General features: G+C 40.4%; 1 protein-coding gene across 1 annotated transcript; it reads left to right on the plus strand.

Annotated features, from left to right (window-relative positions):
• Positions 1-1,235: 1,235 nt before the first annotated feature.
• Positions 1,236-15,801, plus strand: RPF1 (ribosome production factor 1 homolog). Its single transcript, XM_045027994.1, has 9 exons — positions 1,236-1,514; positions 2,050-2,106; positions 6,571-6,651; positions 7,102-7,197; positions 9,049-9,202; positions 10,269-10,351; positions 13,282-13,463; positions 13,552-13,678; positions 14,679-15,801. The coding sequence occupies exons 1-9, from the start codon at positions 1,341-1,343 to the stop codon at positions 14,718-14,720; spliced, it is 996 nt and encodes a 331-aa protein (XP_044883929.1). The 5' UTR covers positions 1,236-1,340; the 3' UTR covers positions 14,721-15,801.
• Positions 15,802-16,054: the final 253 nt, after the last annotated feature.

Raw genomic sequence — 16,054 nt, forward strand, 5'->3', positions numbered from 1 at the left:
ATTATAAATTACATATTAATAATACTTTACATTCAGGAACTGCCTTTCATCTGATGATCTCAATGTTCTTTGCAAGATGAGTAGTTACTAATATCCCTATTTACATATAGGTATAGTGAAGCATGCAAAGGTTAAGTGAACAGCCTACAGTCATGCACAAAGTTAAGTGTCACTGTAACTGGGGAACTCAAGAGTTCTGACTCCCAGTCTCCAAAATGTACTGGCCAATACTGTTTTAATAATAACTCTCACCTCACAGCCATTACTATATTTGGCACTTGGGCAGAATTCTCTGGCATACTGCTGTCCACACTCACTCACCTGAATCTACAGGCTCCACAACTGTCACAAGTATCATCAGAATTATTAATTCAAAACCAAACCATGTATTGACAAAATGGCAATGTTGAAAATTAGTGCATGGAAGCATATATTTTTATTCATATTTATTTCTATGCTGTCTTTTTTATATTGGTGTTTTAGATGCTTTGACATGTAAAGCAACAAGGCCCTCGCCCTAAGGAGCTTACAATCTACTATTTTCCCATTAAATACTTAGCTTATAGTTAAGAGTTTTTAAACTTGAAGGTGCCTTATAAAAGCTAAATAATTAATCCTCACCCCCTGCTGGGAGGCAAGTAAGTAAGTAAAAATTATCTCAGTTTTAAGATGTGGAAACTCAAACAATGTCAGGTTGTGCAACAAGCCAAGATCACATTGCAAGGTCTACTCTAGAATGTGTTGCCCTGGCTCCCTAGCCTGTGCTCAGCCTATCTCTGATGACATCTGCCTCTCAAACCACTTCAAAGGGAAATTGACACGCGGCATTTAAAAGCATTAGCTGCTCTTTATGAAAACCAGCAAGCCAGGCACTCCCACGCCAAAACAATAAGGGCTGCGCGCTTGGGGCCAGCCAGGGACACCGCGCCCGCGCCCGCGCCCGCCCAAACAGGGCCCTCCTCCCACAGGGGCCGGCAGGCGCAGCGAAGAGAGACGGACGCGAGCGTGCGCGCGCGCGCGCGCGACCCGTCCCGTCTCCAGCGCGGAGGGGCGCGCACCGTCAGCGCTCCCTCCCGTAGCCCACCTCGTCTGACGCAGGCGCACAGTTTTGCGCCTGGTTCTATTTTTATCGCGGTCTCGACGAAGAAACGCTCGTTCTCGCCCCACTCGCATCGCGCAGGCGCACAAACCAGTTGCTGGTTGGTCGGAAAGAAACAAGTGCGTCCTGCCTTCTCCACCCCCCCCCCCGACTTTCGCTTCCGGTCCCTACCTACGCCGGGACCGTGCCTCCCGTTTGCGCAGGCGCAGTTAGAGGGTCTGGTGGCGGCCCCGGAAGGAAAATGTCTGGCCCGGGCAGCATGGCTAGCGGAGCGGCGGGCTCGGCCGAGGGGCCCGGGGACGCGGCGCGGGCCCCGGAGCAGGCCCTGTTCCCGCCGGCATTCAGCGTGTCCGAGATCAAGAACAAGCAGCGGCGCCATTTCATGTTCCTGCGCTGGAAGCAGCAGCAGAGGAAGGTGGGAGGCCGGGGGCGCTCAGGTGCCCTGCCCGGGCCAGCGTGCGGGGAGCCCCTTGCTGACCGGTGGCCCCCGGCCACCCCTTGGCTGGGCTGCCTGCGGGGCTCAGAGCTCTGCCTGCCCGGCGGCGTGTTGCGGTGCTTGTATTGCAGCGCCTGGGCCAGGACCCGCTGGGCCAGGAGCTGTGCAAACAGTCGGGAAGACAGACCCTGCCCCGGAGAGCTCACACGCTAAGTATAAGACAAGACCCCGTGCAGCCGGAGACCTAGGGCAGCACAGGAAACAGTGCTTCAAAGGGAGAAGGAGGGGGAGGGGGCGGGCTTCCCATTTTTGGCTCTGTCACTGAATGCAGCATTAAAATACTTCCCAGCAAATGATTTTGAAGCTAAGGTCATTCCTCTCTGTGAAGGGGCCGCGGATGGACCCAGTGTAGAGAGAGGATTCCTGTGCTAAGTACAGCAGTGTGGCATATATATGCAGAGCTGCCTTTAACCTACTGTTTCCAGCTAACCAGTCAGATGTCTGTCTTATTCAGGAGAAATTGGCAAATAAGAAAAAACGGAGAAAGGAGAGAGAAGCCCTTGGAGATAAGGTAAAAGAAAGTTATTCATAGTGTCCTGTGTGTTACGATTTGTGTCTGTAAAGCATTATATATGGTATAATATTCACATCCCCTTTAACATAAAAAATTAAGTTTAGTATTATAACGTTTGCAGTTTGATACCTGGAATTATTTCTCTAAACATGCTCTAACAAACTGGAGATAGTGGATGCTTTATAATTTTGTTGTCAGACCATTCATGATTACAGTACTGTTCACATCTTTTGAGATGCAGTGAGTATTGGTTAGAATCTAAGAGAGCCGTTGTTTAATAGTCTGTTGAATTGTGGTATGACTTTGGGCAATAATTTCTCAGGTGGTTCAGTCAAATGGACTGTAAAATTGGGAAAAATTAGGGCTGTCCTGAAAATAGGTTCTAGCCATTTGACAGAATCACTATACAACACTGTGTCTCAACAGCAGTAAACAGACGATAAATCCTCATTTATACTCTGTGAATAAATTGTATTTTGCTTATTGCTGAAACTCAGTGACACCCGTGTGTGGGAGGGGTGGGGGGATCTCCACCTTTGCAATGTTTACAAGGAGCTGGAGACATTACTTTACATTCCTGTACTAATGCACTCTGTATCTAATGCTGCTTTGAGTGAAACAGCCTAACGCTGTGTGATCTTAATCAACTTTACAGCGGATGCTGTGGGTAAAATATTTTGCAGCAGGAACATGGTGCTTTTCTTTCACAGTTACTGGCTGAAGCCTGGAGAGAATGGTGGGAAAGAAAAAAACAGGCTGACACAGAAAGAAGAAACGGGGAACATAATGGGGAACAATCACTTCCTAGGAACTTGGAAACTAAGTGGGTTGAATATTGTAGCCATATGTTCTGCTCCATATATTGCCTCTCTAGTATTAAAGTAATGATCTCCTTTCAGAATTAAGGTGATGGTATCACTGATGTACAAACAAAGTAAGGCCTCGTCCACACTTAAAATTGAGGTTGATTTAGGTTGGGGTACGAAAAATCCACATCTGTAAGCAATGTAACTGCTGTTGATGCAGTTAGGTCAACAGAAGAACGTCTCTGTTGACTTAGCTACTGTCACTCAGGGAGGTGGTGTTCCTACACCAGTGGATAAACCTTTTCCATTGGTGTAGGTTGTGTCTGTACTATGGATTTATGCCAGCATAGCTATGGCAACATACCTATGCCAGTATAGTCTCTGTAGTGTAGACAAAGAGCACAACTTGTTCTAGGTTCTCAGTCTTTTTATTTCTGAGGCCTCATCAACATTCTATAAAAACTCCATGCCCCACCTGTGCCACAACAATTGTTTTTCTGCATATAAAAGCCAGGGCCGGTCTTGTTTAGCCCCAAGTGGCGGGGCTCTGGGCTTCTGCTCTGGGCCCCGGTGAGTCTAACACCGGCCCTGCTTGGCAGATCCACTGAAACCTGCCTGCGGCCCTCCCAGGTGGTCTCAGACCCCTGTTGAGAACTGCTGTGTTAGAGTATCTTCTAGCTTTTAAAGAATTATTACTAAAAAACTGACACAAAATACATTACAGAATAATTGAGTCACTCATTTGAATGTGGAATTGAGCTCATTGTTTGACTCAAAGCTTGTCTACTTAGCATGGCAAAATGTGCCAGAAGGGTGTGATTTCTAAGAAACTATGTTGATGTGAACTAGGTTCCTTTAGAGCATGCCAACAGGGTTTACGCAAGGTAGTTAGAGCACAACATATTAAAGCACTTAACAAATTACATCTCTCCAGTGCAGTGGTTCCCAAACTGGAGTTCGTGAACCCCCAAATGTTACAGGGGGTTCCCAGGAAAAAATCGGACAGGTATCCTGGGCAGCACAGGGCCAGCAGCCTGGAGCCCCTGGACTTCCAGGAGCTAAGCAGATCAAAGCAAGCATATCTATCACATTGAGGAGATTTAAACTTCAAGACTCCTTATAAGAAATGGAAAGGGAAGTGAATATTTTTTGCTGTTCTTAAAATTAAATAGGCAGCTAGTATTGTTTTTAAAATTATTATGAAAAACAAGTTTAAGCTTTGTTGTAATGTGCGTTGTTTGTCTGGACTGCTCAAGCCCCGAATGCTTGTGTAGGGGGAACTCTTTGGATTGGCTTCTTAATACCTTCATGCTGTTTCACATCCGATACTCCTTGATGAAACATAGGAGCCTTGTCTTATAACAGGCTTATTCAAAGTGATACAAGCTACAAAAGTGAGATAGTGGAAGAGTGTTGCTGTTTTCATAATGTAATACATAAGAACATAAGAATGGCCATGCTGGGTCAGACCAAAGGTCCATTCAGCCCAGTATCCTGTCTGTCGACAGTGGCCAATGCCAGGTGCCCCAGAGGGAGTGAACCTAACAGGTAATGATCAGTGATCTCTCTCCTGCCATCCATCTCCACCCTCTGACAATCAGAGGCTAGGGACACCATTCCTTACCCATCCTGGCTAATAGCCATTAATGGACTTAGCCTCCATTAATTTATCCAGTTCTCTTTTAAACCCTGTTATAGTCCTAGCCTTCACAACTTCCTTACGCAAAGAGTTCCACAGGTTGACTGTGTGCTGTGTGAAGAACTTCCTTTTATTTGTTTTAAACCTGCTGCCCATTAATTTCATTTGGTGGCCCCTAGTTCTTATATTATGGGAACAAGTAAATAATTTTTCCTTATTCACTTTCTCCATACCACTCATGATTTTATATACCTCAATCATATCCTCCCTTAGTCTCCTCTTTTCCAAGCTGAAAACTCCTAACCTCTTTAATCTCCCTTCATATGGGACCTGTTCCAAACCCCTAATCATTTTAGTTGCCCTTTTCTGAACCTTTTCTAATGCCAGTATATCTTTTTTTGAGATGAGAGGACCACATCTGTACACAGTACAGACACATGTTTGTTGACCCCTTCAAAGAACACTAATAGATTAGTAAGACATGATTTCCCTTTACAGAAACCATGTTGACTTTTGCGCAACAATTTATGTTCTTCTATGTGTCTGACAATTTTATTCTTTACTATTGTTTTAACTAATTTGCCAGATACTGATGTTAGACTTACCGGTCTGTAATTGCCAGGATCATCTCTAGAGCCCTTTTTAAATGTTGGCATTACATTAGCTATTTTCCAGTCATTCGGTACAGAAGCTGATTTAAAGGACAGGTTACAAACCCTAGTTAATAGTTCCAAAACTTCACATTTGAGTTCTTTCAGAACTCTTGGGTGAATGCCATCTGGTCTTGGTGACTTGTTACTGTTAAGTTTCTCAATTAATTCCAAAACCTCCTCTAGTGACACTTCAATCTGTGACAATTCCTCAGATTTGTCACCTACAAAAGCCAGCTCAGGTTTGGGAATCTTCCTAACATCCTCAGCCGTGAAGAAAAGAATTCATTTAGTTTCTCCGCAATGACTTTATCATCTTTAAGTGCTCCTTTTCTATCTCGATCATCCAGGGGCCCCACTGGTTGTTTAGCAGGCTTCCTGCTTCTGATGTACTTAAAAAACATTTTGTTATTACCTTTTGAGTTTTTGGCTAGCCGTTCTTCAAACTCCTCTTTGGCTTTTCTTATTGCATTATTACACTTAATTTGTCAGTGTTTATGTTCCTTTCTATTTACCTCACTAGGATTTGACATCCACTTTTTAAAAGATTCCTTTTATCTCTCACTGCTTCTTTTACATGGTTGTTAAGCCACAGTAGCTCTTTTTTAGTTTTTACTGTGTTTTTTAATTTGGGGTTTACATTTAATTTGAGCCTCTATTATGGTGTCTTTGAAAAGTGTCCATGCAGCTTGCAAAGATTTCACTCTAATCACTGTACCTTTTAATTTCTGTTTAACTAACCTCCTCATTTTTGCATAGTTCTCCTTTCTGAAATTAAATGCCACAGGATTGGGCTGTTGAGGTGTTCTTCCCACCACAGGAATGTTAAATGTTGTTATATTATGGTCACTATTTCCAAGCGGTCCTATTATAGTTATCTCTTGGACCAGATCCTGCGCTCCATTCAGGACTAAATCGAGAGTTGCCTCTCCCCTAGTGGATTCCTGTACCAGCTGCTCCAATAAGCAGTCATTTAAAGTATCGAGAAATTTTGTCTCTGCGTTTTGTTTGATTCTAATAAAAATACTGTAATGATAAATAATAATAATAAATAGTGTGTAATAAGCATGTCATAAAAACAAATTTTATATTTCAAAGATCACTGCTTTTATAATTTATACTCGGGTAAAGGAGAAAATCCCTGGAAATATTCATTTTTAGGAGGGGGTTCGTAAGACTCGACATTTTAGTGAAAGGGGTTCACAGGTTGTTAAAGTTTGGGAACCACTGCTGTAGTGTGCTTTGCCAGCACCGTGTAGACAAGCCCTCAGTACCACAAAGTACAAATAATGCCTTACATTTTATTTTTTAAAGGGGATTATTGTTGTAATTTATTGTGTTCTTAATAAACTACTCTATATTAAAGGCACCACCAAAGCCTGTACCGAAGACAATTGAAAATCAGAGAGTTTATGACGAAACAACTGTAGATCCTAATGATGAAGAGGTAAATGTATAATCCCTACATGATTTCCTCCAAAATGTGCTTTAACTAAAAAAGGACTGATTATAAACTTTGAATATTTATTTTCCACTCTTGTGTTAGGGCATTTATGAATTGATAATGCTGCAGATGTCATCCCTTTATCATTTAATTTAAGATAATTTCCCATTGCTGAATAACTTCTTAGCAAGCTTGTCTGTCATCTCATCTCCCATTGTATTATACATTGTTAAAAACACAGATACAGAATGGGACAGATTGACTAAACAATACAGTATAGGCCAGAACTTGGACCCATATAGAATTTTGCTACTGACTTTAATGGCGCCAGAATTTAAGCCAAAGTGGACAATGGCGCCACTTTTAAGCCAAAATGGACAATTATTTTTAGAAATAAAAAAAGTGTGTGTTTTTCCTAGAAGTTTTTTAATTCGCCATATTTTTTGTTCCCAGGTTGCTTTTGACGAATCTACCGATGAGTTTGCACCATACTTCAATAGACAGACAGTTCCCAAGATTCTTATCACAACATCAGATAGACCTCGTGGGGTAAAATACATTTATAAAATTTAAGTGTAATCTTTAAATTTTTGTGAATCACTTTATGGGGGGTCTGAAAGACTTAGGCAGCTGATTATGGAATAGAAGTTTTCATTTCATGCTTGATGGTGCAACTGGAGTCCAGAAGTGACTTAAACAACGATCCCTTTGTTTGTAATGGGCAGGGAAACGTCTTAATTCTCGAGTAAGTGGTTCCTCTGTGTCAGGATAGATGTACGTTGGCAGTGCAGCATCAGGAAATGTTTACTGCCACTGTCTTAAGATTTATCTCTTAATTTGATGAATAGGAGACTTCAGTCTGTAGATTTTTAAATGTAATGCCTTTCACAGGCCCTCTACGTTTGTGCAATCTTAAAAGAGCACCTCCAAATTGAAAACTGCATCTCTATCTGAATTTTTTCTTTTGTTGGTTTACTTTGCTTATAGTCTGTTCCTTCCCTTTGATCTCAATCCTGCAATGAGCTCTTTGTGCGTAGAGCCTTGTGCCAACACAGTTTTTTATTGCAGGATTGTTGTTGTTGGTGATTTTTGCACAGAGCTTAGAAGAACAAAAATCACTTTTTAAAATTAGGAAAATTTGATTTGTAAAACCTCAACTTGTCAGGGGACTTGGGCAGGTGTCATACCTGAAACTACTTTTAACGCGCTCTTTTTTTTTTTAGGTGATTTATTTACAAGCTGATAGTGTCCTTTTAATGTTATCGTATTAAAAACATGAGTGCTATTACTTAATATTAGAATTTTTCCACTTGACTGTGTTTGAGGAATAATGGAATCTCTTAAAATTGTTTTCTGGAGTTTTTGAGTGTTAACACAGAGAGTGCTCTCCAAAATGGAGGAAGCTACTGTCCTTGCCCTCAGGAGTTCATTTTCTAAGTAGAAGATGGACAATACAGTTCAGACCTGTAATGCAGCAGAGTATCAGACATGTTTTTCTCTAGTGACTGTGTGGTACATTTCTCCAATGTACAACATTTTGCTTTGTGTTAACATTGGTAAAGTTCATGGAAGAAATGTTTAAGAAAAACACAGTACAGTAAAAGCTTTGTTATCTGGCATGTTGAGGGAATGGGGGGTGCCGGTTAGTCAAAAATTACAGTTAACTAAGAGTTATACTTACCAATGGAATACCAATTTTCAAAGAATTAGAATATAATAAAACAAACTATAAAATAGTACTCACCCATCCCATAGTAGTACTGCACTGCGGAGTGGTTGGTTTCTTGAAGCACTTAGGTGTATACAGGTAACCTACTGAATAGAAAACTTTATCTTATGATACCACATATCACTGTGGGCTGCGCGCATCAGGTACACCCAGATCACGAAAAATACACTTAACACTAAAACTATACTGAATCATCAAAGATTAAATTATGTTCAGAAGACACTTCAGGATCTTGCAGTGCCTCAGGGTCATCGTTATCAACATCAATTACTGTAGATGTAGAAGGTATAGGAGATTGGGCTGAATCTGTGATGACCCTATGACATACCCTGGAAGCTGCTTTTTTTTTTTAATAAATCCCTATCTGCTTGCTTACTTGTCTTCTGCCCCTTTTGCATAAAAGTAGAGTGCAGAATGTGTAATTGCATAATCTCCTCCTGGGCAGTATACTAGTCTCAGTTACTAGATTGAAGATTTGAATTGGCAAATATCAGAAATGCTGGTTTTCTGGTTGATAAAGTGCCAAATAACACAACTTTTACTGTATTTGATGAAGGGGTAGCTTGGTATACTTAAAGGAGGAGGCAGTTGTATGAAATGTAACCCTTTTTATGATCTTTACAATATACCCAACAATTGAGAGATTGCAATCAAGGTTTTCTATTGTGCAGAGAACAGTGAGATTCTGTGAACAGCTGTCTACTATCATACCTAACTCACATGTTTACTATCGAAGAGGACTGGCTCTGAAAAGAATTATCCCACAGTGCATCTCACGAGACTTCACAGATCTGATTGTTATTAATGAAGATCGCAAAATACCAAGTATCCTTCATATACAAGAGGGAGTTTCTTCATAGAGTTATCTCTATTATATGATAAAGATATTAGTACGCTGATTCTGGACAAAGTTAAGAAGAAAGTAATTGGGCTATGTAAGTCAAGATCTCTCCCAGATCCTTTATGCTTTTGTCTTCACTTCACTGTCAACTTCAATTTGATGTAGTGCAATTTTTCACTTTCTTTAGAAGTTAAGAACCAGTATTTCTACTTTTCTACAGGCCAAATATGAAACCAAAGGCCATTTTTGGCTCTGTCTTGAACTGTAACTTAAAACCTTATAAATACAAAGTTACAAGAACAGTAACATGCTACTCTGATATCTGCACGCCTCAGGTTAATTCTGAGACCCACAGCGCAGGTGCCATAATATGGTTCCATATTGGTATTAGATGTGGCCACATCCTTGTATCTATTGTTTTTATGTTTGATCATAATGGCATCAATTTAGCTCTTTAAATGGAGGGATATTCTTGGTGATTAGGTAAAGAAATGCTGAATGTATCCAATATACTGGCATTCTATGTATGGCTTGGATTTCTTATCAACAAGTGAACTGCTCCATTTGTCTGAGACAACTTAGTGCATGAATACACATTCTTATTGCACTAAATGTAAGCAGTTTAATCAGCTGTTTGATTTTGTTAATAAATGTAAACTTTCATTAAGTTAGGTTTATAGTGATCTATAGCAAAATAGAAAATGAACAAACAAATAGAACATAATGTGTTCTGGTTAACTGTTTGACAAAGTTTTAATGATACTTAGTATACTAATACATTTTCTATAGTGTCTTTGTGTAAGTATGGAAATTTTAGTAATATGAGACCTTGTTATAGGACTCCCAAGCTCCATTATTGCTGAGAAGAGGGTAGGTATAGCTGTCTTGTATATGAAATATAGGTTGTGTAAATTAGAAGAGTTCTAATATAATGTTGACTGTTTCTGTGGAACTCAACACAGGTTTCTATATAAATCACTTTTGTTGTATTGTTTAAATTGCGTTCTGAACTTCATATCTATCCCAGCTATTCTTAACTCTCTGAAACAGATGGACTTGTTTTAAGTCATTTGCCTGATGGTCCAACTGCTCATTTTAGAATGAGCAGTGTTCGTCTGCGTAAAGAAATAAAGGTGAGGTTTATTATTCCCCTCAATAACAGCAGAAAACTAATAAATGCATGATCCAAATTGCTTAGTGGTAAAAGTTTTTTCTTTCACATTTTCTTAACTTTTGTCTACAGAGGAAACTGTTCAGACTTGCATGAAGTTCAGTTGGTTTCATAAAGATGGTGATGTTGTACCATTTTTGAGGCAAGGAGGACCATAGAATCATAGAATTCAAGATCAGAAGGGACCATTATGATCATCTAGTCTGACCTCCTGCAAGATGCAGGCCACATAAGCTGATCCACCCACTCCTTTAGCAAGCGACCCCTGCCCCATGCTTCGGAGGAAGGCGAAAAACCTCCAGGGCCACTGCCAATCTACCCTGGAGGAAAATTCCTTCCCGACCCCAAATATGGCGGTCAGCTGAACCCCGAGCATGCGGGCAAGACTCTCCAGCCATACCCTCTGGAAAAAGGTTAAGAATATCATATCATTGACCCATTGTACTATTTACCAGTGTGGCACTTAATTGACCTATTGACTAAGCCCGTTATCCTATCATACCATCTCCTCCATAAACTTATCTAGCTTAATATCTTAAAGTCATGGAGGTCCTTTGCCCCCACTGTTTCCCTCGGTAGGCTGTTCCAGTATTGCACTCCCCTGATGGTTAGAAACCTTCGTCTAATTTCAAGCCTAAATTTCCTAACTGACAATTTATATCCGTTTGTCCTCGTGTCCACATTAGCACTGAGCTGAAATAATTCCTCTCCTTCCCTGGTATTTATCCCTCTGATATATTTAAAGAGTGCAATCATATCTCCTCTTATCCTTCTTTTGGTTAAGGAAAACAAACCGAGCTCCTCAAGTCTCCTTTCATACAACAGGCCTTCCATTCCTCGGATCATTCTAGTGGCCCTTCTTTGTACCCGTTCCAGTTTGAATTCATCCTTCTTAAACATGGGAGACCAAAACTGCACACAATACTGCAAATGAGGTCTCACCAACGCCTTATATAACGGGACTAGCACCTCCTTATCCCTACTAGAAATACCTCGCCTAATGCATCCCAAGACCGCATTAGCTTTTTTAACGGCCACATCACATTGCCTACTCATAGTCATCCTACGATCAACCAGGACTCCTAGGTCCTTCTCCTCCTCCGTTACTTCCAACTGGTGCGTCCCTAGCTTATAACTAAAATTCTTATTAGTCATCCCTAAATGCATAACCTTACACTTCTCACTATTGAATTTCATCCTGTTACTAATACTCCAGTTTACAAGGTCATCCAAATCTCCCTGGAGGATATCCCGATCCTTTTCCGAGTTGGCAATACCTCCCAACTTGGTGTCATCCGCAAACTTTATCAGCCCACTCCTACTCTTGGTTCCCAGGTCAGCAATAAATAGATTGAATAAAATCGGACCCAAAACCGAACCTTGAGGAACTCCACTGGTAACCCCCCTCCAACCCGACAGTTCCCCCTTCAATACTACCCTCTGCAGTCTCCCCTTTAACCAGCTCCTTATCCACCTCTGGATTTTCATTTCGATCCCCATCTTTTCCAATTTAACCAGTAATTCCTCATGCGGTACCGTATCAAACGCCTTAGTGAAATCCAGATATATTAGATCCACCGCATTTCCCTTGTCTAAAAAAATCTGTTACTTTCTCAAAGGAGGAGATCAGGTTGGTTTGGCACGATCTACCTTTCGTAAATCCATGCTGTAATCTATCCCAGTTGCCATCGGCCTCATGCTCCGTAACCACTCTCTCTTTTAAAAATTTTTCCATGATTTTGCATACTACAGATGTTAAATTAACTGGCCTGTAGTTACCCGGGTCACTTTTTTTCCCCTTCTTGAATATAGGAACTACATTAGCTAATCTCCAGTCAAACGGTACAATCCCCGAATTTAGAGATTTATTAAAAATCATCGCTAACGGGCTAGCAATATCACTCGCCAGTTCCCTTAATATTCTAGGATGAAGATTATCCGGGCCCCCCGATTTACTTCCGTTAAGCTGTTCAAGTTTGGCTTCTACCTCAGATACCGTAATGTCTACCCCCATATCTTCATTCCCATCGGTCCCTCTATCACTATTCCTTAGCCCTTCATTAGCCTCATTAAAGACCGAGGCCCAGGACCACTATGCTCTAGTTTGACTTCTTACATAGCAGAGGCAATAGACTTTTACCCAACAATTCCTGCAGTGGATTGATTGCTTTGTTTTTATCTCTGATACATTTTTGCACTCATTGTAATAGCATTATATAAAATCAGTTGTGTACCAACTCCAAAAGTCTCAGTTCTCCACTTTATATAGATAATCTCTTACTTTGTTTTTTATACAGTGCCATCACTACTGTATAGGAATCCTGATGGTGTACTGGAAATACTGAATTCTTGTTTAGCCCCAACTAGTCTAAAAGCACTGTGCTCTTTTTTTAATGCACTTTAACAATGAAGGAACTGAAATGACCTTTAGTCAATCTGGCTTCATTAAAAGTTGGCCTGGATGGAAGGATGAAAGGGTAGCTTTGGAAGCAATTAGACTTGAATGTCCACAGAGACTTTCAAGATTTTTGTGATGGCTGAACTTTTTATTTTATTTTTTTTTGGAAGGGAGGGGTAGTGGAATACCCTTTCAATATATTAGTGAGGGGGAAATATAGAATGAATAACTATCATTCTCTTCACATTTATTCAAGAAATTTGTGTTTTTCTGAACAATGAATTAGAATTTTGAGGTCCTTGAATGTTGCCAGCTGATGCTGCACTATATATGTGTTCTTTATGGCATTTAACATGGGGAGCTAATACATCTTTTGGCCTTAACCTTCTTCCCCTCTCTTTTATATTAGTTCAAATTTCTGTCTTTGAATATGTATCTTTGAAAATGTTTTTTGTATTTATCTTATCCTCCCTACCTTGTTACTTTCATTCCAGCGAAAAGGAAAGGAGCCCACAAAACATCAACCTGAAGTGATCCTGAATAACTTTACAACACAACTGGGCCATTCCATTGGTCGCATGTTTGCCTCTCTCTTCCCACATGATCCTCAATTCATTGGAAGACAAGTAGCGACGTTTCACAATCAGCGAGACTATATCTTTTTTAGATTTCACAGGTAATCTTTTCTCAAATTTTGCTAGTGGCTAAGAAAAACTGCATTCCTGTAGCATCCCACCCTAAAGTGTTCCCCTTTGGCTTTGAAGGTACATCTTCAAGAGTGAAAAGAAAGTGGGAATTCAAGAGCTTGGGCCACGATTTACCTTAAAGCTGAGGTCTCTTCAAAAAGGAACCTTTGATTCCAAATTTGGAGAGTATGAATGGATTCACAAGGTATGTCTTTCAGTAATGATATCAGGATGGGCACTTAAAATGTTGGCATTCTGAAACATAACCACAAACATCAGCCTAAAAGAAAAGTAGTAAATGACATTTAAAGTATGGACATGTTCTGAACTGTCCTGAACTGAAACTTCATTTAGAGTTTTTAAAGAAATATAGCAGAACCTTTCTAACTTGCATATTGGAAAATAAGTGATCAATAAAAAAAAAAAGCAAGGATAACGACTACTGATATACCTCTATCAGTTATTTGTAAAGTGTGGTTGAACTTTAGCATAATTAGTAGTATACAAGTGTTCTGTGATAGAACTTGTAAAAAGTCTTACTGAGAGCTTATTAGTGTGGACTTGCTACTGGCTTGCTGGTAAAGTTGATTAGAGCTATTTCTGTTTTCAAATGAGTGGAATAATCATAATGTGCAAATAAGTGAGGCTTGATTGTGTGCATAAATATCTCAAGTCAAACTTTTTAAATAATTTTAAATAAAATGGGAGTGATGAAATGAATAGGTAGTATTAAACCACTTCACTAGTCATTTTTTGCCATGGAGTTGTAGCACTTAGCTTCCAAGTTTAGAAATATTAGGCAGCATGCAAAGCTACAAGAGGGAAAAGCTCTGGTACACTTTGATCTATCTGAGTACGTGGTAGATGTAGTCATTTTTTTAAACAGAAATGAAAACCATAATCATCTTTATAGTGAGTGTCAGCACATTTCCATTTATGAGCCATCTGTGTGATCTTGATGCCACACCTAAAAATGGAACACGTACTCTCTGATCTTCATCTCCCCCACTGCTAATCCTGGCAGGCTGAATCCAAGAACTAGTTAAAGTATATTGCAGCTTCAGTGCCACTTGGAAGATACAGACCACCTTCCTCCCCCTACTATAGTTTTATTTTAAAATATGTATTTGCCCATTTCTTTAGAGTCTGCTACTGTGACATTTAACAGCAACTTTTATAGTGAATATATTTTCTTTAAATTTCAGCACCGTGAAATGGACACAAGTAGAAGAAAATTCCACTTATAATGATCATCTAGTTCTACCTGATTAATAGGAGTGCAGAACTTTGAATTCTTCTGTAACTAAATTGAGTCTGGATTTGGTCCTGTCATCTCAAATTCGTTGTTGTTAAACAATGTTGCTCATCACTGAGCAATGTTATCTGCACAGGCAAACAGACTACAGACACCTTCAAACTTTCTACAATAGATATTTTGAAACACGAATGGTGTTGTCTTCAATGTTCCCGCTAGGCCTCAATGCTGACTCTCAAACCAGTGCTACTGCCTCTAAGGGTATGTCTATGCAGCAGCTGGGAAGCATGCTCCCAGTGCTGGTAGACAAACATGTACTAACTCTGCTTGAGCTGGCATGCTAAAAGCAGTGTGGCTGTGGGGGCGGCCTGGGCTAGCCACCTGAGTACAAACCTGCCTGATCCTGTGGGAACTTACTCAGATGGCTAGCCTGAGCTGGGGCTCATGCCACCCCCACCTACACTTCTGTTTTTAGCACTCTAGTATGAGCAGAGCTAAGGCATGTTTGTCAACCTGCACTGGGAAGCATGGTATAGAATGCTGAGTAGACGTATCCTTTGATTCAAAACTGGCAAAGTTTCCTAGAATGTGAGTAGCAGCTGCCAGTAGGTTGGATGGTAGAGACTGTATCATGACTACTCCAATGCCTTAGTAACAAAGCTGTTTGGAAGTAACATGGTTGGTTGTGCTCGAAGGTAAGTAGAGACAGACTCTGTCAGTTAAAATACGTCAGACACAAACAATGTTGCCCTGTTTCTGTAAATTGTGCTGTATCATTGCCATAACAGCTCCACCTCTGCTGTTCCAAGAACTGTATTTCATAACCAGATTAGCTGTACTTGAAGAAAGGCCTAATTGTGAGAGGTGGAGTATGAAGGAAAAGATATCTGCCCAGAGACATGTATAGTCTTTAAGACAGCTCAGCGTTAAAACACAGGGTTCCAAAAATGGAGCCCAGTGTGTATATATAGCTGTATCTTAACTTGATTAAATGCACACACTGTCTGAACGGCAGCTTCTTCCATTTGAGTAATTTGCCTCTTGGTGCAACTACAGCCCTAATCTGGCTGCTAAACAGCTGGCTAGTGGTTTAACAAATTGGTAATCAAAGTCCACTTTGTAGAAAAACACTTTAAATCAGCTAAATGGGTGTGAGGAATTGGGCTGTACTGTTTCCAAGAGAGACTTTTATAACTAATCGATAGGTCTTATTTTGCTTTTAAGAACAAGTAATATGAAAATTATGAAGATACTTTATGTATCTTGGGTAGAAGAGCAATGGTTCTTCTCTACTGAAAGTAATGAGCAAAACAAAAATCTTCACGG

Source organism: Mauremys mutica, chromosome 8 (assembly GCF_020497125.1).
Source record: "Mauremys mutica isolate MM-2020 ecotype Southern chromosome 8, ASM2049712v1, whole genome shotgun sequence".
In the NCBI taxonomy this organism is placed as follows: domain Eukaryota; kingdom Metazoa; phylum Chordata; order Testudines; family Geoemydidae; genus Mauremys; species Mauremys mutica.